Raw genomic sequence first — 20,336 nt, forward strand, 5'->3', positions numbered from 1 at the left:
GGCCCCTCCCCCGGTCACGTGCACGGTAGGCCCCGCCCGGGTCCTGCCCACTCCGTCCCTGAGATTCCTGCGGTCGCAGCTCCCGCCAGGTCTGGAGACCCCGAGCCTCCGCGTCCGGTGGGTGAGTCTGGGTCAGTGGAGTGGAGAGAGGGATCGCGTGGCCGGGTGGACCGGGGTCACCAGGAGCCGTGGACGGGGCTAGCGCTGGGTCCCCGGGTTCGCCCTACTCCGGGCCCGCCCGCTGCCGTGTCCCGTTGGCGTTCGGGCCGCCCTCAGCCTCACTCCAAGTTCTCGGATTTGCTTGTGTTCCCCGCTGAGACCTCAGGGGACCTCAGGGTCCCTACTGGATCCCGGGATCCCGCGCTAGCGGCGGCGTGTGGATGGGGAGGAGAGGATTTTGTCCAGAGTGCCACATCAAGGGCTGGGCGCGCGAAACTCTGTGCCTGTGTGTGTCCCCATGTGTCCCCCCCCCCCGTGCCAGGATCTTAGCGGATGCTGCGCACCTAGAATTAATTCGGGAGTTCTACTTGGTCTTTGGGAAACAAACTAGAACCTTCAGGCCCCCATCCCCACCCCGGGCTATAAATGTCACAGATGGGTGCTGGGTAAATTCTGACTTCAAGGATGTGAGCCACCCCCGCCCCCATTCCTCCAGCTGCGGTCCTCAGTGGGTGGAGCCCTTCCTCCGTGGTGGGCCTCCGCGGTGGTGCGGTGCACACTTGTAAAACTTGGCTCCCCTGGGGCCGCCGCCACACACTGCCCGGAGCCCGCTGGACCTGCAGCTTCTGGCTGTCACACACAGGTTCCCTGGGGAGGAGGTAAAAGAAAAGAACGGATCCTTCAGAGGTGAAAATTTAGTCTTTCGGCATCCCAGGAAGAACTGGTTTGCCAGGTTTTGTTGGTAGGACAGAGACACCGAGGCTTGGGGACAGTAGGTTGAGGGGCAGTGGCCGAGAGAAGGGAATCAATCCTTGGTCCAGGCCCATGTGCACAGCTTGCTGGCTTCCTTTTCCGGGTCTCCATAGTTTGGTGAAGGTGGCCACCTGCCTCAGCCTCCCATCCCAAAAGACAGACTCAGCTCCTGATGCCCTTGGGAGGGGACTCAGCTCCTGATGCCCTTGGGAGGGGACTCGGCTCCTGATGCCCTTGGGAGGGGCCTGCTACCTTTCTGCACGCTCAGCCCCTGAGCGCTGTCCCATGTCACTCATGCCCAGCTCTGCGAAAAGTCTGTGTCAGGCCAGACCCCCCAGCCTGGACATGGCACCAGACACCTGCTGCTGTGCTCCTGCGGCCCTGCGGAGAAGGCTGCCCATCCTGGCCTGGCTGCCTGGCTACTCTCTGCCCTGGCTGAGGATGGACCTCATCGCCGGGCTGTCCGTAGGACTCACAGTCATCCCCCAGGCGCTGGCCTATGCAGAAGTGGCTGGACTCCCGCCCCAGGTGAAGTGCCCTCTCCATGGCCTGATCCCTCCCTGGTCCTCAGTGTCTGTCCACAGGCGGAAACGCCGGCCGTGGAGTCCCACCCGTCCGAGCGTCCGAGCGTCCGACCCAGGCGGCCCCTCTGTGTCTAATCTCTTAACATGTGACCGCCTTTCGGTGCCAAGCTGGTCCTGGATTTTCCAGCTGGGGCCCAGATCATGCCTCAGGGTGGCCTTAAGAAAAACCAGGTACTGCTGGCTCGCATCTAGACATCCCAGCCTTTGGGAAGACGCAGTCACAAGACTCGGGGCTAGAAAGGAGGCTGCGCAGTTGAGAGCACAGGTCTTGCAGAGGACCTGGGTTCAGTTCCCAGGACCCCTTGTACCTCCAGGGATCCAGCACTGGCCTCCGAGGCCACCTGCACGCACATGGCACCCACGCATAGTTGCAGGCAGAAGACTTGGGCACAGACAGTTAGAATTGAAAGCGATCACTCCCTCAGACTCAGATATAAACACACAGACCTCTGAGCTGCCAGCAGACAGCCGGACCCCTACCTTTGGTGGTTAACGGAAGGAGAGGGGCGTGTTCTCGGTGTGTGCTGGGTTGACCAGCCTGGGCCTCTTGGGTGCCCAGCCTGGCCTCCTGGTGCTCACTGTAGTCTCTCCCCAACAGTACGGCCTCTACTCTGCCTTCATGGGGTGCTTCGTGTATTTTTTCCTGGGCACCTCCCGGGACGTGACCCTGGGCCCCACGGCCATCATGTCCCTCCTGGTGTCCTTCTACACTTTCCGAGAGCCTGCCTATGCCCTGCTGCTTGCCTTCCTGTCTGGCTGCATCCAGCTGGCCATGGGGCTCCTGCATTTGGGTAAGACTCCGCCATCCCGCTGCAGGGCGAGGCTTCAGGCTGCTTTCCTGGGGTACAGAGGTCTCCTGGGGTGCTTTTCTATGCATTGCTGCATACAGGGGTGGGGCAGCCTCCAACTCTGCTCTTTTCTGCACGGTGGCAGAGGTGTTGGGGCCCCAGAGCGCAGACCTTTCTTACCTTCCAGAAATGTCGAAAGAACGGGGCTGGAGAGATGACCCCAGTTGAGAGCTTACTACTCCTGCAGAGGATCTGGGTTCCTAGCAGCCACAGGGCTACTCGGAACCAAGGCAACTCTAGTTTTAGGAGATGTGGCATCTTCTCCTGGCCTCTGTTCACACCTGCACACACATGGTGCACAGGCATGCACACACACAGCAGCATGTCAGCCATCAGTCTGCCGAGGCTCCTGGGCCGCGCGCACCCTCCCCCTCAAGTTGCGGGGTTAGATGTCTCAGTCCTGTCTCTTGGCACAGGGTTCCTGCTGGACTTCGTCTCCTTCCCTGTCATTAAAGGCTTCACTTCTGCTGCTGCCGTCACCATTGGCTTTGGACAGATCAAGGTGGGCACAGTGTTGGCCTGGACTCTGCCCCTGTGGCTGCTGCTGTCGTGCCTGGGGTAGACCTGGGCTGGTCCTTCACGAAATGACCTTCCTAGGGGAGGTGTGCAGCCTTGCTCAGGTTTCACAGCGGGTGGTCTGGGGCAGGGTGAGTGGCTGTACCCTGGCTCTGTTGTGTCTGTCCTGTCTTGGGAATCCCCGGGAGACCTGTGGCTGCCAGCCAACTGCCAGCATCCGGCACACGACACCTCCCGGGTCTGCCTCCATACTTGGCTTGGCTGCTGTGGTCTCTCCCTGTTCGTTACCATTTTTTAAGCGCACCAACCTTTCATTTATTTATTAATTTATTTTTAGAGCAGTCTGTGAGATCTGTACAGGAAGTACTAAGGCTCCCAGTCTTCATTCCCCGGGGCGGGATTTCCTTCCTCCTGCCAGCCCTGGAGGATGGGACTCTGTGTGCAACGTGTCCACGCAGGCCTGTGCAGAGTGGGCTCAGCCCTGTCCTGCACTGGGCGACTTGGGCCCCTCGTGGCATCCTCAGGGCCACGTGACTGGTTCGCCACCATGTGTCACCACCCCATAGCTCTGCAAGGCGTGCTTCCCAAGGCTAGGGGCTCGCCAGCGAGGCACCAGGCCACACTTTTATGTCTAACTCCCAACACACACCAGACCTCTCGGTGACAGACTTGTCCTTATGTCCACTTTAAAACAAGCAAACGGGTTGGAGAGATGGCTCGGTGGTTAAGAACACTGTCTGCTCTTCCTTAAAGGACCCGAGTTCAACTCCCAGCGCCCACATCGCAGCTCACAACCACCGCATATAACTCCTGTTCTAGGGGATCTGACCCCCTCACACTTGCAGACGAAACGCCAATGTACATAAAGTAAAAATAAATATTTTTTAAAAAAAACCAAGCAAACAACTTAGGGTGAGTGGGATGAGCTATGGACAAGTCACAGAGTGCTGGGCTCTTTCCCAGGAGGCCCTATCCATCTTTAGAAAACAACGTAATTGGATTTTAGGACGTGAGGGTAGTGTGTTTTCATTTCTGCCCTCCCTTGTGAGAACCGAATGGTCTCTTGTGTGAACGTAATCCCGGCAGGGAGATCCTTCTCTGTACCCATGTTCTGCGGTCCTGCCTACCTAGCTTTTAAAACCATGATTAGATCATGGCCTGCAGCCGTCGTGGCCGGGACACAAGTCCCCTGACACCCAGAATCCATCTCTGCCTGCTTGCCCAGAGTGCCCACACCTCAGTGTTGCCAACAGGGGTCAGGCGGGCATGGCTTATCACACCCTTACTGGGCCTAAGTTAGAAAGGGCAAAACCTTTTGTAGAGCCCTTTCCCTGGAGCCGGTCGGTACCCAGCTCCCTTGAAGCCCTGCCTGCCCGCCTTTGTCTTCGTGGCAGGTGTGATTTTTCCCTTCTGGTTGGGGGTGGGAGTGAGGGACAGGCCAGTGCCTGCAGGTGGTCAGAGCGTGTGGTCGGGACTCCTAACCGCACAGCTGGAGAGCTGGTTTTCACTAAGCTAACTCCACTCCCTGGCCTTTGGGGCCTCTAGGGATAAGAAGGTAGTCTCCTGGGAGCCCTGAGGCAGCATGGCCCTGGGGGTTGGGGGTACAGCACAGGCCTGGGGAGGGGGGCTTCTCCCGGCGTGGGGGCGGGTGCTGGGGGAAGTGCATGAGGAGCTGACCTCTGGCCGGCACTGTCTGACAGAACCTGCTGGGACTCCGGAACATCCCCCGGCAGTTCTTCCTCCAGCTGTACCACACCATCGTCCACATCGGAGACACCAGGTACCTGCTGCCCTTTGACCTTCCAGCCCCAGCCCCAGCCCCACCCTGGGGACATTCTCCCCTCCCACCCCCGAATGGCCCCTGGGAGCAGTGCTGTCCCCCCCTGCAGCAGGCTAGACCCAGGGTCGACAGCATGTTAGCAATGACCTGGGCAGTCATTGAAGGCCTCCCTCCAGCCTTCTAGGCCAGGCGGTATCTCACTCCCAAAGTTCCTAGTGAGGCCGAGAACATAGCCCCAGCCCCGGGAGCTGATGCAGAGCGCAGGGGCAGCTGGCAGGGCCAGGGAGCCATGGAGAGAGATGGGAAACCCCTAGGCTGCCTTTCCTTTAGGGAGTTAAACAGCCACCCCAGGAGCCCAGTGGAAGCCAGGATGGATGGCCTGCTCCTTAAGCCAGAAAGTGTTTGGGGGCCACCCAAACCGAGGGCAGTCTGCTGCTGCTCCACAGGGCCTGCAGCCCGTGGCAGGGAGCCTCCTGTCTGCCTGGTGGAGGTGGGGGAGCGAGACTGGCCAGTCAGCCATTACAGAGAGTGCCCTGAGCAGGGTGTCACTGACTATGCCATCCAGACCTGTTGGGAACAGACTAAGCACCTACATGCCAGAGGACATGTGACTGAAAACAGGGCCAATAGTCCCGTTTCCATGGTGATGAGGCCTCTCACCCCACAGTCCTCACAGGGGTGTGTCTTTCAGAGGCCACGGCAGTTCTGCAATAGAACTGAGATGGCAGAGTGTTCAGAAGGTGGAAAGGGCAGGGAGAGAGATTGCAGCAAAAGCTACCACTGAGAGCTATCCTTTTGTCTGGTCCTGTCGTTGGGGATGCTGAGGCAGGAGGATTACAAGTTCAAGGACTGCTTGAGCTGTCTAGAGAAACCCTAACCCGTCAGTGCCCTCTGTTGGCAGGGTGGGCGACGCCGTCCTGGGGCTGGCCTGCATGGTGCTGCTGCTCCTGCTGAAGCTGATGGGGGAACGCATGCCTCCTCCCCATCCCGAGACGCCCTGTGGTGTCAGGTTCAGCCGTGGGCTGGTGTGGACTATCACGACAGGTGAGCGGACCTGCTGTGGGCAAAGGCTTCCTGTCGGCCGCTAAGCCAATGCATGGCTGCAGGTCATTTTCAGGCAGATGGCTCTGCCCAGCTCGGGACGTTTGCGGTCATTGCGGTTGTCACTGCAGTGGCCTAGCCTCTGTGGGATGGGTGTCTCTGCTCAAGACAGCAGCAGGAGAAATCACATAAGGCCCCCTGAGACCAGCTGGGTCTGGCTGTCTTGTCTTTTCATCATTACTTTAAAAACATAGTTAAGTGTATGGGCGTTTCACCTGCATGTATGTCTGTGTGCCATGTCCGGGCAGTGCCCGCAGAGGCCAGAAGAGGGCGTCATATTCCGCAGAACTGGAGCCACGGTTGGTGGTTGGTTGCCCGGTGGGTGCTGAGAATTGAACCTGGGTCCTCTGAAAGAGCAGCCAGGGTGCTCTTAACCCCTGAGCCATCTCTCCAGCCCACACCCCTTAAAACGTTTTAATATTTTCCTTGGCATTCTCATACATTTAAAAATACAGACCTCTGTGAATTTGCGTGTCATCCTTGCGCAGGGTCCTGTGAGTCTTCTCTGTATCCTCACCGCTTTAGTGCGCGTGCTGCCGAAGCAAGCACCAGAATGCGTCTTGATCATACTCTCTCCACTCTCCTCCCTCTCGCCAGCACTACCTCCAGCACACACCCCCTTTCCACATCATTCTTGTAAATGATTGATTATTTATATGGCGTTCTGCCTGCATATATGCTTGTGCACCAGAAGAGGGCGCCAGATCTCACCGTGTAGAGATAGTTGTGAGCCACCCTGTGGTTGCTGGGAATTGAACTCAGGACCTTTGGAAGAGCGGCCAGTGCTGTTAACCTCTGAGCCTTCTCTCCATCCCCACCCCCACCCCCCCGCCCCGGCATATTTTTTTAAATAGCTCCCTGACTGAGTCTAATTAGCACCTGTTCTACTGCGGTGTAGTGCCCTCTCCGGGAGCACGGCACGACTTCCATGGCTCCCCTCCTCCAGAGGAGACGGACTTTCCCTTTCCCAGCAACCACCAGGGACCAACCTACCAAGGGCCACACCCCTAGAGAAAGTTGACTCTCCCTTCCCAGTGTGTGAGCTGCTGGTAGACTCAGCTGGGGCGGGGTCTCAGGAGTCCCTCCCACCCCATCCTTGCTGATTGCCCCTGGCTTGACCGTGCGCAGGTGACCAGGCTGCTTTGAGTCCAGGAGTGCAATGGCATTCAAGCCTCAATAAATGTGAATACCTTTTTGTTGTGGCTTTTTGGTTTTGGTTTTGGTTTTTCGTCTTGTTTGTTGCCATTTCAAGACAGGGTTTCTCTGTGTAGCCCTGGCTGTCCTGAAAATTGCTCTGAAACTCACAGAGATCGGCTGCCTCTGCCCCCAAGTCCTGGGATTTACGGCATGTGCCACCATTGCTTTGCTAAATGTAAATAGTTTTAAACCAATAAGGTATATTTTCTGACCACATTTTCTGGGTGTGGTGGCAGAGGCAGGTGGATTGCTGTGAGTTCAAGGCCAGCCTGGTCTATAAAGCTAGTCCAGGACAGCCAAGGCTACACAGAGCAACCCTGTCTCGTAAAACAAAAAAATAAAAATATTAGAATTCAATAGCTAAAAATCTGGGTGTGGCAGCAAGTTGGAGGTCAGAGGAGAACTTGCAGGAATCTGTCTGTCCTTCCGCCATTGGCATGCCAGAGCTCACCCTCCAAGTCCTCGGGCTTGGTGGCAAGTGCCTTTAACCACGAGCATCTCTGCAGCCCTAGACTACTATATTCTTGTCAGTTTCTTTCCTACTTGTTAATTAAAGAGGGCGGAATGTGGGCGTCTGGCTGTGGTTGGTTTTCCTGTCTATAGGTTGTCTCAGATGTTATAAAGCTGATACTAGATCCATGAACGTGTAAGGTGAGGCTTTCGCTGCTGTTTCTTTCTTGAAATAACTTTCCCTGCTCTTCTGTGTCTCTATAAGGTGAGATTTTTGTGGACGTCAGATAATGGGGTTTGTTTTTAAGCCCTATGGCAGTTTCTGCCTTGTTCTGGTTGGAATTTATGCTGTTTACAATTATACAGTATTTGTATGTTTGGTCTCCACTGTGTTGGGCTGTGAGTCTCCACTTTTGTTGTTGTGTCATGTTCTTCTGTCTCTTTGATTGAGCACTTTTATGATTTCATTTGATTGCCTTTATTGGCTCATGAGTTCTGTCCAGAGTTTGCCCGAGGCTGTGTTGCACGGCTCTTAGGGTTTGTAATGTGCTGCTTTTTTTACAACTTCATGGTGACACAGCAGCTTGACTTGGATCTTTCCCCTGCTGGCCTTGATCGGAAGTGCACTCCGGTCTGCGTGTGGCCTTTTCTCCACTGCTTCTAGAAGAGGCCCTCACAGTCAGGTGTGGTGGCTCAAGCCTATAATCCCAGCACTCTGGGAGGCAGAGGCAGGTGGATCTCTGGGAGTTCAAGGCCAGCCTTGTTAGATCTATTAAAAGATGAGGCTGTCAACAGATCTTCTATGCAAGAGGTTTATTAGGTGGGTATGGAGGGAAGGGGGGAACAGGACATGATGGGGAGAGAGAAAAAAAGGGGAGGGGGCGCTCAGAGAGAGAGAGAGAGAGAGAGAAGAGTAAGAGGGAGTAAGAGAGAGAGAGACCACATGTCGGGTTGGGTTGTCCCTTTAAGGGGTAAGGTAACCACGTCTTCTAGGTGTGGCAACACATGACGACATTATAAGTTGCTAGGTAACCCAGAAGCAGGTTGTGTTCCAAAATACTAACAAGCCTGGTCTACAGAGTGAGTCCAGGACAGCCAGGGCTACACAGAGAAACTCTGCCTCAAAATGAATGGATGGATGGATGGATGGATAGATAGATAGATAAAAAAATAAAAGAGCCAACTCCCTGTTTATTTCTTTAGAGAAAGGTTCTCACTGTGCCTGCAGCACAGCACATAGCAAGGCTGATCTGGTATTTGCTGTGTATACCTAAACTAGCCTCAGACTCCTGATTACAGGCAAGCATTGCCTCTGTCACCTCCCACTGTCCTATGCTTCACAGAGCCACATGCTCGGGCCACATGCTCACACCCACTCATGGCCCCTATCCGTGACATGAACCCTCGGGTGGGGCTGGAGAGATGGCTCAGTGGTTAAGAGCACTTCTTGCTCTTGCAGAGATCCAGATTTAACTCCTAGTATTCACACCGTGGTTCAGGAGTATCTGTTACTACTGCTCCATGGGATCTTCTGACCTCCTCAGGCCTCCTCAGACCTCCTCAAGCCTCCTCAGACCTCCTCAGGCCCCAGGCACACACATGGCACACACATGTAATGCAGGTAAAACACTCGTGCACATGGAATAAAATAATTAAATCTTCAAAATTAAAAAAAGGCTGTGCCTCACCAATCTCTTCCCCCTTCTACCCCAGCTCGCAATGCCATGGTGGTCTCCTTTGCGGCCCTGATTGCCTACTCCTTCGAGTTGATGGGATACCATCCTTTTATTCTGACTGGAAAGATAGCTGAGGGGCTCCCTCCCGTGCGGGCCCCACCCTTCTCGGTGACCACGGACAATGAGACCATCTCATTCTCCGAGATGGTCCAGGTGAGCAGATGGCCAGCAGCATAGCCAAGGCTAAGGTGCCCCTGGCCTGGTCCTAAAGAAGGGTTATCTCAGGAAAGCGGAGGAAATAACCAAACAGGACACGACCTCAGGATATCCCTTTTGTCTTTCTTCCTGGAACCGCTTCCTCTTTGGACACTGGGAAAGGAGGCATTTGTGGGGTTCCTCTTAGCGCTTCTCTCTTTTCTTGATGGGGGTGGCATTTCCCCTGCAGAATAACTTTGCACTCTTGTAGCTGGAGCAGCCTTTGCCTCCACTGGCCACCGAGAAGAATCATCCTGCTGTGGCAGGGCCCTGCGTGGCAAGGTCCTTCTTGAGCACAAGGAGATTACTCACTGGCCTTCTCCTCTCAGGACATGGGGGCCGGACTGGCTGTGGTGCCTCTGATGGGCCTTCTGGAGAGCATTGCTGTGGCCAAAGCTTTTGGTGAGATGCCCGCCGCCTGTAACTCCCCTCCCCCCTCCCACCAGTTCACTGCTTCTTGCTTTGCCTGTTCTAATATTTTTAATTATAATTTTTCAAGGTTTATTATTTATTATTTATATAATACTCTGCCTGCATGTACACCTGCAGGCCAGAAGAGGGTGCCAGATCTCACTAAAGAGGGTTCTGAGCCACCATGTGGTTGCTGGGAATTGAACTCGGGACCTTTGGGAGAACAGCCAGTGCTCTTAACCCTAACCCTAACCCTAACCTCTGAGTCATCTCTCCAGCCCCCTAAAATTACTATTTTAATACAAGTACCACATGCTCATGTTTTTGAACTGATTTGGGGTTTTGGTGACAGCAGTAATGGACATCTGTAACCTAAAATCCAGAAGGTGTCAGGGCCTGAAAGGGGCCAGCATGGCCCAGGCACTCTGAGAATGTGGTCTGTGGGAGGCAAACCCTCCCAGCTCCCAGGTCCTGGCAAAGGACACCGAGTGCCCTAGACAAGGGCTCTGCAGTGAGGAGCCCCACCAGGAGTGTCAGCATGCTGGCAGCCTGCCCCTCGTGGCACCTGAGGCCCTGCTGTGGAGCCTTTGCTGGCTTCTGGGGTGTGGATGCTCCTATGGGTGGGGCGGGGGGGGGGGCTTGCTGAGCGTGATGTTGGATGAACTTCCAGTAGGCGCTGGCCACCTCACTGATAAAAATGATATGTCAAACCAGGAAGCAGTGAGCTGTCTATTGTTGGTTTTAGTGTAATTTGTTGAATTTTTAAAAACTTCAAGATTTAGTGTGGTGTGTGTACGTGTGTAATTTTCTTGTATTTATTTATTTATTTATGGGAGGCAGGGTCTTTCTGTGTAGCCATGGCTGTCCTGGACTCCCTTTGTAGACCAGGCTGGCCTTGAACTCACAGCGATCTGTCTGCCTCTGCCTCCCAGAGTGCTGGGATCACAGGTATATGCCACCACACCTGTGTGTGTGTGTTCATGAGTTCAGATGCCTGCAGAGACCAGAAGAAGGTGTCAGACGCCCTGGAACTGGACTTTCTTTCTTTCTTTCTTTGTTTTGATACCATGCCAAACTGTGTAGCTTTGACTCGCTGCTTAAACAGGCTGGCTTTGAACTCACAGAGATCTTTCTGGAGTTAAAATGAACCCCACATCTAGGAGAAATGGCAGGGCTTTAACTTCAGCTTTAGTACTTAGCTCAGAAAGTCCCAGAAAATGTGACCCCTTGTTTTCTCTGGCTGGGGATGTCTCCAGGGTCTTGCCTTTCTAAGGTGGGGTTCTTAAATCCCTCCATTTTCCCAAGGTCAGCCGTTCTCCCAGCCCTGAGTTATCTGATCTGTAAATACAGCAGGACCTTCTTGTTATGGGTATAGAGTGATTCCAAGGCTAAAACCCAGTAAGCAGGCTTGGGGTGGAGCCCTGTGGTGCCACATTTGGCTAGGGTAAGGTGGTGGTTCCACCCTCAGCAACACACACACCATCACCAGCGAAAATAATAAATAGTTTCAAAGCTCCACATGTGTGCCTGGTCCTGGCTGTGCCTAGAATGAATTCCTGCCCTAATGTTTTAGAGCTTTTTCCTTTACAGAGTCACCCTTTAGTAGTTATTTATTTGGGCAAGACTGCCTGCCACTTTTACCCCAGCCCTCAGAGGTGGAGGCAGACAGGTCTGTGTGTTCAAGGAAAGCCTGCGCTGCATGGGGAGTTCCAGACCAGATAGGGCCACACAGGACTAAGCTGTGTCAGCCTCCCCTCCAGATTTTAACTTAGTTCAAGTATGTAGAAGTGCCTGTGTGTATGTATGCGCACTGCATGGGTGCTGTGCCTGTGGAGGCAGGGGAGGGCACTGGACCCCTTGACCTAGCGATATAGACAGTTGTGAACCTCCACATGGTCCTGGGAACCAACCGAAGTCTTCTGTGAGAGCAGCAACTGCTCCTAACCACCGAGCCGTCTCTCTAGCTTCTGCTTTAGGATTCTTAAGTTTAGATCAAGCGTGTTCGGCGGCTTGTGTATGTCTTATGTGTGTAAACTCATCCATACAACTTGGTACCACCCCTAACTTGCTGGTGTTCATCATTGACAGCATTTCTGTTGTCCTTTCTCTTTAGCGTCCCAGAATAACTACCGCATTGATGCCAACCAGGAGCTGTTGGCCATCGGTAAGACCCCGTCCTGGCCCCAGTGCCTCTGGGCCTGGCCAGGTGCCTCAGGTGTGAGTTTGTGGGGGGAGGGCCTTTGAAATCTCAGGTTGGACTTGTTCTCGGGTGCCTAGTCAGCTCCATGCAGCCCTCCCCTGTGGTCTGTTCCTCTACCTACCTAGCCCTGCTGTACCCTGCCTAAAAGCTGTAGTCTCGTCCTGTGCCCCCGGGAGAGCTGGAGAGTGCAGCCCGGTGGAGTCCCAGGCGGTCCCCCTGAGTGCCTTTCCCAGGAAGAACATGGGATAAGGGGGCCCAGCACGGTACCTCCATCATTTCCCAGTGTGACCTCCCTCCAGGCAGGGACACATGGGTCAGTGAGAGCTCAGTCTGTGCCCAGCTTAGTTGCACTTTCTTTTGTCCCTATAAACTTACATACTGATGTGTTTTGAAACAACACTGAAAGTCTTTTTGTGCTAGGAATGGAACCCAGGTCCTCTGCAAGAGCAACAAGTGCTCTTAACCACTCAGCCACTGCTTTAGCCCCACACTAAGAATTTTTTTAAAAATAATTTATTTATTTTTATTTTATATACATTGATGTTTTGCCTGCATGTCTGTCTGTCTGTGTGAGGGTGTCAGATGTTAGAATTACACACAGTTGTGAGCCGCCATGTGGGTGCTGGGAATTATCCCAGCCAGGTCCTCTGGAAGAACCGTCAGTACTCTTAACCCCGGAGCCGTCTCTCCAGCTCCCACACTAAGAATCTTAATTTAATAATGGTGCTGTTTTTAATTTGTTGTGGACCTGGGCTTTCCTGCCCCATCCTCTCGCCCTTGTGAGCCTAGAAATGCTAGGGCTTCCCTTTAAGAGGCTGGCAAGATCCAGCAATCCAGTGGCAAGGTTTGACTTGAGGCAATTCCTCACTGAACTGTGAATGGGTCCCGTTTATGTGGGACAACCTGCCTCCAGCCGAAGCGACCCAGGCACGCCATGCACGTCCAGCAGAGCTCATCCAGCTGGGCTTTCCCCGGCATCTTCTGACCACTTCAAACACTGCAGGCTCAGAGGCTGGTGGTATGGCGCAGTGGTAGAGCATTTGCCTCCGTGTGTGAAGCCCTTGATCCTGGCATTGGGCTGGGGAGGGAATACACATCACTCCCCAGTACCAACAAATAATAAACAAGTCAGTAATAGCATGGCTGTCCTGCTGGCAATGGAGTCCCCAGGGCACCCCCAGATAGAAAGGTGAAGGATGGAGGAAGGTCAGGGTAAGGTCTGTGGATGTGGGTGTCTGCTCCAGTCTGTATGGACCGTGGGTCTTCAGCAGTCATGGAGCAGCAGGCTGGTGGATTGTCGACATTGACCCCAATACAAACTTGTCCCCAACCTGGGCTGACCAGGGGTCAGTGTGATCCTGTGTAGCCCATGGTCACTATCCAGTCTCTGCCAAGCTGCCTGGGCCCCTTAACTCTCAAGGCCTGTTTGGCTCTGTGACCAAGAGAGGCTGGTACTTAGGAAATCCCCAGTCTTTGAGGCTGTTTCTCATTCTTCTGTGAGTCCACCAAGCCTTCGAATGACCATTGCTCAGCTCAGCCTGACTGGGCACTCGCAGCAGCTGCTCCTCAGCTCTCTCTCCAGCTGGGAGGTGATGCTGTCCTTCAGGTGTCACAAGGCTTTGCATGGCAAGGCCTGAGCCACATCTACTTTAAACCTAGAACAGATGGGCCATGGTGGCCCGCGCCTGTGACCTCGGCACTCAGGACGTAGGGCTAGAAAGCTCCCAGGCTCACAGTCATTCTCAGGTTCTGGCCAGCCTTGGTTACTTGAGATCTTGCCTCAAAAAGCAAAACCTGGGCTGGGTGTGGCAGCACACACCTTTAATCCCAGAACTCGGGGAGTTCTAGGCTAGCCTGGTCTACAGAGCAAGTTCCAGGACAGCCAATGCTATACAGAGAAACCCTGTCTCAACGCTCCCCCCCCCCAAAAAAAAACAAACAAACTAGAATTAGAGATGGGGAGTTAAAAAGCTAGACTCCAGTGTAGACAACTGTGATAAAGATTTGGTTCCTTTTTCTGGAAGAACTCGGGGTGAGGGGGTCCCAGGTCCTTCCCTCCATCTTCCCCTGTGTGGTTCTGCATTTGAACCTAATGTCCCTGCTCCTCTTGGTGAACCTCTGTTCTCTCCCCAGGACTCACCAATGTGCTAGGCTCCTTCGTCTCCTCTTACCCTGTCACTGGCAGCTTTGGGCGGTAAGTGGCCATGTTCTTTCTTCTCTGCATTTAGGGTCAGCAGGGTCCAAAAACCTTTCCCCCCTGCCACGCCCTTAGCCATATTTGACATTTTCCTTCCTCTCCCCATTAGTCCACCAAGCATTCTAAAGACCCTGGGAAAGCTGTGATCATGTCCACAGCAAGGCAGGGTACACCTGACCTCAGGATAGCTCCTGGCATCCTGCCCTACATTTAGTGATAGAAACTCCTGGCCCATCCAGGTCCTCCGGGCATGCAGGTACCCCTGAGCTAATTCCAAAAGGAAGTGAGGAGAGAGCCTGGCATAGTGACGCACACCTTTGTTTCCCGTGCGTGGGCAGCAGAGGCAGGTGGATCTCTGTGAGTGAATCGAGTTTGGAGGCCAGCTTTCCTGTGGTCTGGGGGATGGACGGGGAGCCACTGAGGCTCAAGGAGGAGCTGTGCAGTACTCAGTAGGAACTGAGGGTGTGGGGCCAGAAGGGGGGAGATCTTTAGGAAATTGGGGTCCTTCCTTCTTTCCTTCCTTCCTTCCTTTCTCTCTCTTTCTCTCTTTCTTTCTCTCTCTCTTTCAGATTTATTATTTATGCAGTGTTCTGCCTGCATGTGAGCCAGCAGGCCAGAAGAGAGCACCAGATCTCACTGTAGATGGTTGTGGGCCACCATGTGGTTGCTGGCACTTGAACTCAGGACCTTTCTAAAGAACAACCAGTGCTCTTAACCTCTGAGACATTTCTCCAGCCCTGAAATTGGGGTTTTTGATGGATGTTTTCATACTTAGTAGCAAACAGTATGTATTAGGGAAAAGAAGACAGCCCACCCATCCCTAGCTGAAGAGTTGTTGGTGGCTAGTTGCTGCAGGGGAACAGGAAGTCATTTTCTTCAGTGGCGTGGCCAATGGTCAGCTGCCTGTGCTGCAGTAAGGGCCCCACACCCAGGCTCATGCAAGAAGCCTTGATTAAACACAACACATGAATGTGTGTGGGTGGTAGGCCATGTTGGGAAGAAGGAGCCCAGAGGAAGTGGAAGGGACATGATCGAGAGGAATACGGGAGCAGGTGGCAAGATAAACATCTATAAAACTGTCAAAGGAGTTTAAAAAAAAAAAAAAAAAAGGCCACCAGGGAGATTGAGCGCAAACACCCGCAGCTGTTGTAACTCACGTCACCCACTGAGGGGGCTCAGCCGCCTGGTGTCACCTCCAGCTCAGGCCTCCCTGGACAGTCACCCCGGGATGAGGCTGGACAGCTCCCCGCTCAGCCACTGGGGACTGATGGGTTTCTTCCTGTTGCCTTCCAGGACAGCGGTGAATGCCCAGTCTGGGGTGTGCACCCCGGCAGGGGGCCTGGTGACTGGTGAGCCCCGCACCTTCCTTACTGTGGGACCCTGCCATGGGATTGGGGGGGGCACAGTTCCCTGTATAGGACATTCCTACCATGTCTGTGGAGGCCCACAGTTCTGTCTCACTGGATACCAGGCTCCTCCATCTGTCAAATTGAGCCACATTGTGCATGGGTGCCGGGTGGGTTCCTGCCCCCAGATGACCGTCACCCCACAGGCGTGCTCGTGCTGCTGTCTCTGGACTACCTGACTTCACTCTTCTACTATATCCCCAAGTCTGCCCTGGCCGCCGTCATCATCATGGCTGTGGCCCCGCTCTTTGACGTCAAGATCTTCCGGACACTCTGGCGTATCAAGAGTATGTATGCGCTCTTTCAAAGTGGGCAACTCTGACAATGCGTCTGTGAGTGCTAAGGGCATCTTTTGTTGCCCCTCCCTGCCTGCAGACCCACTGTGGGCTGCAGCTGTGGCATTGTGGGGAATTTAGGACACACAGAAAGCTAGGAAATGGTACCTCAAGGTAGCTGCTCGGAGGACATGGGCTTTGGTCCACGCAGAGCTGAGCCAAGCTCTGGAGCTACTGAATGGAGGCAGGATTTCCCTGACTCTGTCTCCTCATCCTCACCCTCCTCCCACCTTCCTTCGTTTGTCTGTGGGTGGGTGACTGCCAGGCCTCACATGCCAGGTATATCTGCCTCCCCATCTCCTGACCTGAGGTCCCTGTCCCACGAGTTCCTTTTGCAGATCAGAAGTTAGGTTCCCTTCTTCCTCATTGGCCACAGTTATCAGATGCGGGTGTGGTCAGTTGTTCTGTGTCTTCTGTATGTCACCTTCATCTTTAGGACAGCCTTGAAGTATATCAGTGTATGTATGTGGATGTAATGATACAATAGATGCTTCCAGAGGAAAGTGTGGCTCCGTGGAGGGTGGGGCCTGTCTAGGTTACCCCACCAGAGGCTGTAGAGGAATGTTAATTCAGAGCATGGCTGCTCTGGCAAGAGATCACATCCAAAGACCTTCTAGGTCTGTGTGATCCTGCTGGAATACAGACACGCCTTTAATCCAGGAGACAGAGGCAAGCAGATCTGAGTTCAAGGCCAGCCTGGTTTAGAGCAAGTTTCAGGTAAAGAAAAGCTTGGGTACTGGCATGGTGGGACACACTTTAATCCCAAACAATGAAGGGAAATTTAGTTTATAGAAGGAAGCACCCATGTTTGAAAGTGATGTTTAATTGAGTGGCAGAAAGGTGAACCAGAGAAATCAGAGAAAGATTTGACAGAATAGGATATGCCCAACTCTCAGGAGAACAGAAAGGAAAGGGAATGTACTTAAGGAACAATGAGAGAGAGAGAGAGAGACAAACACAGAGAGAGAGAGTCAGTTTTTACCAGGAGAGTTTTACAGAGAGAGGTTGATTGAGAGAATAAGCTAGACACAAGTGAAGACAGAACAAGCCAGAGAATGAGGAGCCAGGAGATTAGAGCAGATTGCTGGAGTTAGTTTGAGGGCAAGCTGAGTACTTCAGAGGCTGAGAGAAAAGCCAGTCAGGTGTGAGAGGAGTTTGAGCCAGAGCAGCCGAGTTGAACCAGCCAGCTATGAGCTCAGTAAGAAGAAGAAAGGATGAGCTTATTCAGCAGTGAGCCTCAGAGGCTGAAACATTCTGGGCCAGGGTTAGATCACACAGAGCTAGAAGCTTCCAGGACTAGGCCTAGGCCAGCAGAAGGAGGCAGAACCCTCCAGACAACAATTGAAACAGGCAAATAAAAGTTCCTTTTACAAGCGGTAGATCCCGAGGCTGAGGCCAGTGCTCTGTGCCCAGGACACTACTTCAGCCAGGAAATCCTCTGGTTTCCTGGAGTCACAAGACATACCACACACCATCCACACATACCACAGCACACACACACCTACATACACACCACACACACCTACACACACGCACATGGAGACACTACAGCATGCACATGACACATGCACCTCGCTCTCTTTCTCTCTGTCCCTTTTTCCTGGGTTCTCTGACGAGCCCTCTGATGCCTGTATATGCTCAGGGGCTGGAGGACTGGGACTGGGCCAGGCAGGTCCTATCCTGGTAGACAGGAACCCTGTTCTCTACCTCTGCCCTTGGTCTGTGAGCCAGCTAGAGCCCACAGCTTCTCTTCCTGTTAAGCAAACATTCCTCCGAGGTGCTTTGGGCCCTGTGACTGGGGACACCCCTGAACGGACACCTGTCCTAGGGCTGGACCTGCTGCCGCTCTGCGGGACGTTTCTGCTGTCCTTCTGGGAGGTCCAGTATGGCATCCTGGCTGGGACCCTGGTGTCTCTGCTCATTCTCCTGCACTCCACAGCTAGGCCCAGGACCCAGGTAGGCGCAGAGCAGGGAGAGTCGGTGGAAATGCCCAGCTCCCACCTCCGTGCTACCTTCGGTGCTCCTGCCTCTCCCCCTCCTGCTGTCCCCCGTATGCACCCGGGTCCACCAGGGCTTCCTGGTGCAGGGAGCAAAGCCCAGAAGACTGTCCTGACCTGTCTGCTTCTAGCGTTCACTCCTGCCCTCCTCCATCCAGGTGTCAGACGGGCAAATTCTTGTTCTGCAGCCGGCCAGCGGCCTGCACTTCCCCGCCATTGATGCCCTCCGAGAGGCAATGACGACCCGGGCGCTGGAAGGTACGTGAGGGCAGCCAGACGTGGGCACAGGCTCCTGCAGCCTCCCCTCAGCCTCAGCACCCTCAAGCGCAGCGCTGCGGTCGCAAGGCACTCGCCTGCTTTCATGATTCCATAGTGCCCGCCGCAGATGGCACAGGCCCCGTTGGGCAGCAGTCCCGGGTCCGCCCTTCAGCCTGTCAGTGTGGCTATGTTTGCTCTGTTCCTCTGTGTGGGGAGTTGACATCAGGGAACCTGTGAAGGAAGTGGCTTTCTCCAGGCGGTCGTTATCTTCATCCAGGCCCCTTGGCTGGGTGACAGCCTGGGCAGTCCACGGCTGAGAGCCACATGCTTGCCTGGCCTGTCTCCCCAGTGTCCCCGCCACGCCACGCCGTCCTGGAGTGCACGCATGTCAGCAACATAGACTACACCGTGGTTGTGGGACTCGCTGAGCTCCTGGAGGACTTCCAGAAGCAAGGCGTCGCCCTGGCCTTCGTCGGCCTACAGGTAGGAGAGCATGGCCACCTTGTGAGCAGTGTCCGTCGCCTCCTTGTGGCCCTGGGCTGATGTGACACCTGGGGACAGACATTGTTCCAGGTACCTGTAGTCCCAGCATGCAGGAGGCTGAGGCAGGCTGATCTCTGAGTTTAAGGCCAGCCTGGTCTATGAAGCAAGTCGAGGATAGCCAAGGCTCTATTACACAGAGGAGTCCTGTCTTGGGGCGTCAGGAGGATCCTTTTATGGTCACTGGAGACCACATCTGGCAGGAGGACCCAGAGCCTACCCTCCTCCATCCATTCAAGCTGAAGCAGATTCTCACGGGAACATTTCTGCCATCCTGCTAGGCCACACACCCTACAATGCAGAGCAGGCCTGCCCTGCCCTGCCCTGCCCTGCTCTAAAGCAAGTCTACCCCCTAGGTGCCCGTGCTGCGCACACTGTTGGCCGCTGACCTCAAGGGATTCCAGTATTTCACCACTCTCGAGGAGGCTGGTGAGTACGGGGAATATTCTTAGGCAAAACTTGATGACTATGGAACAGGATGGGTCAGGAAAGCCCAGAACTAGGGCAGGACCCTTGCCTCAGGCAGGTCCACCCTTTCTTAGGAACCAGACCCTGGGTAACTGTCATCCCTTGAATCCCATCCAGTGGTAAGACCCAGCCTTATGTAGTATTTTCAGCCCTTGATAAAATCCTGTGTGTTTTGCAGAGAAATTCCTGCAGCAGGAACCAGGGACTCAGGCCCACAACATCCCTGAAGACTCGGTCCCAGAGCACAGGGCCTCCCTGCTGAAGCCCCAGTCGGAGCCCTGAAGGGCGGCTGGTGCAGCAAGGGTCTCTAGAAGGTTCTCTAACTGTGGCTGATGTTCATGTCACCTTCCTGGTGGGACCACATGGCGGCTCTGGGGAGAGCAGGGAGCGAAGTGATTCCCAGGTGTCACTTTCCCGCTGTCCCCTAGGTGTGAGTGTTCGAGAAGGGGGCTGGAGAGCATCTTCCAGAGAGAGCACATGAGGCAGGAGGACCCCTGGCTTCCGGCCTGGGCTGGCAGGATAAGCTGTTGTTTTCCACATCCCGGATTCCTCTTTGGAATCAGGCCCTGCTGCAGATGGGCGGGAGAGACAGTCCTGTCAGAGAAGGTGGGCGTCTGAGCTGAAGAGGGGCCCCCAGGGTGCCACAAAGTCAATTCTGTTTAACATTGGGTGTTTTAAAGTGGAAGACATCACTTTGGTGTTTCTGCAAAACAAAACAAAACAAAAAAATATTAATCCTTGTTAAACAAATCCAAGAACTCATCTGCCCCAGGCATTGTCCTTTTCATCTGCGGTTCCTCCCTGCCCAGGACAACGTGTGTGTGCCTGTCAGTGCACACGTGGTGACCGTCTCAGGCCAAGAGCCAAGTCACTACACCAACGTGCTTTGTAAACTGTCTCCATGCGCTCATTTACTGTCAATTATTTATTGTGATGATCAATGGCATTAAATACAAGATTTTTTATTTATTCTGTGCCTGTGTGTCTGGGTCCTTGTGTGTGTGTGGTGTGTACATGCAGAGGCAAGAAGAGGACACTGAATTGCTCTCAGCCTTGTTCCCTTGAGACAAAGGCCCTTACGGACTGGTTGAAGCTGGTTGTTAGCGAGCTGCAGTGGCCGTCCTGTCCTTTGTCTGCCCTGCACCCCAGTACTGGGATTAAGAGTGTCACCAGAAACCACATCCAAAATTGCATGTGGGTGAACC

The 20,336-nt window shown here is 54.1% G+C and overlaps 1 protein-coding gene and 1 non-coding gene across 5 annotated transcripts; one reads left to right on the forward strand and one right to left on the reverse strand.

The window, feature by feature from the left end:
* Positions 1-14: 14 nt before the first annotated feature.
* Positions 15-20,100, forward strand: Slc26a11 (solute carrier family 26 member 11). 4 transcript variants are annotated; one of them, XM_055592059.1, is made up of 17 exons: positions 15-117; positions 1,215-1,440; positions 2,095-2,287; positions 2,761-2,846; positions 4,561-4,640; positions 5,542-5,684; positions 9,102-9,277; positions 9,649-9,721; positions 11,844-11,894; positions 14,064-14,124; positions 15,421-15,476; positions 15,680-15,820; positions 17,697-17,824; positions 18,024-18,123; positions 18,473-18,606; positions 19,020-19,092; positions 19,310-20,100. In XM_055592059.1, the coding sequence occupies exons 2-17, from the start codon at positions 1,258-1,260 to the stop codon at positions 19,411-19,413; spliced, it is 1,782 nt and encodes a 593-aa protein (XP_055448034.1). In that variant the 5' UTR covers positions 15-117; positions 1,215-1,257; the 3' UTR covers positions 19,414-20,100. The 4 variants fall into 4 exon arrangements, with proteins under 4 accessions (XP_055448034.1, XP_055448032.1, XP_055448031.1 ...); XM_055592057.1 differs by having other exon boundaries at positions 63-121; XM_055592056.1 differs by lacking the exon at positions 15-117 and having other exon boundaries at positions 1,207-1,440.
* Positions 6,187-6,290, reverse strand: LOC129665819 (U6 spliceosomal RNA). The gene has a single exon (XR_008718430.1). It is a non-coding gene; the product is annotated as a U6 spliceosomal RNA (small nuclear RNA).
* Positions 20,101-20,336: the final 236 nt, after the last annotated feature.

Source organism: Psammomys obesus, unplaced genomic scaffold, assembly GCF_907164565.1.
Source record: "Psammomys obesus unplaced genomic scaffold, mPsaObe1.curated_primary_1811, whole genome shotgun sequence".
Taxonomy (NCBI): domain Eukaryota; kingdom Metazoa; phylum Chordata; class Mammalia; order Rodentia; family Muridae; genus Psammomys; species Psammomys obesus.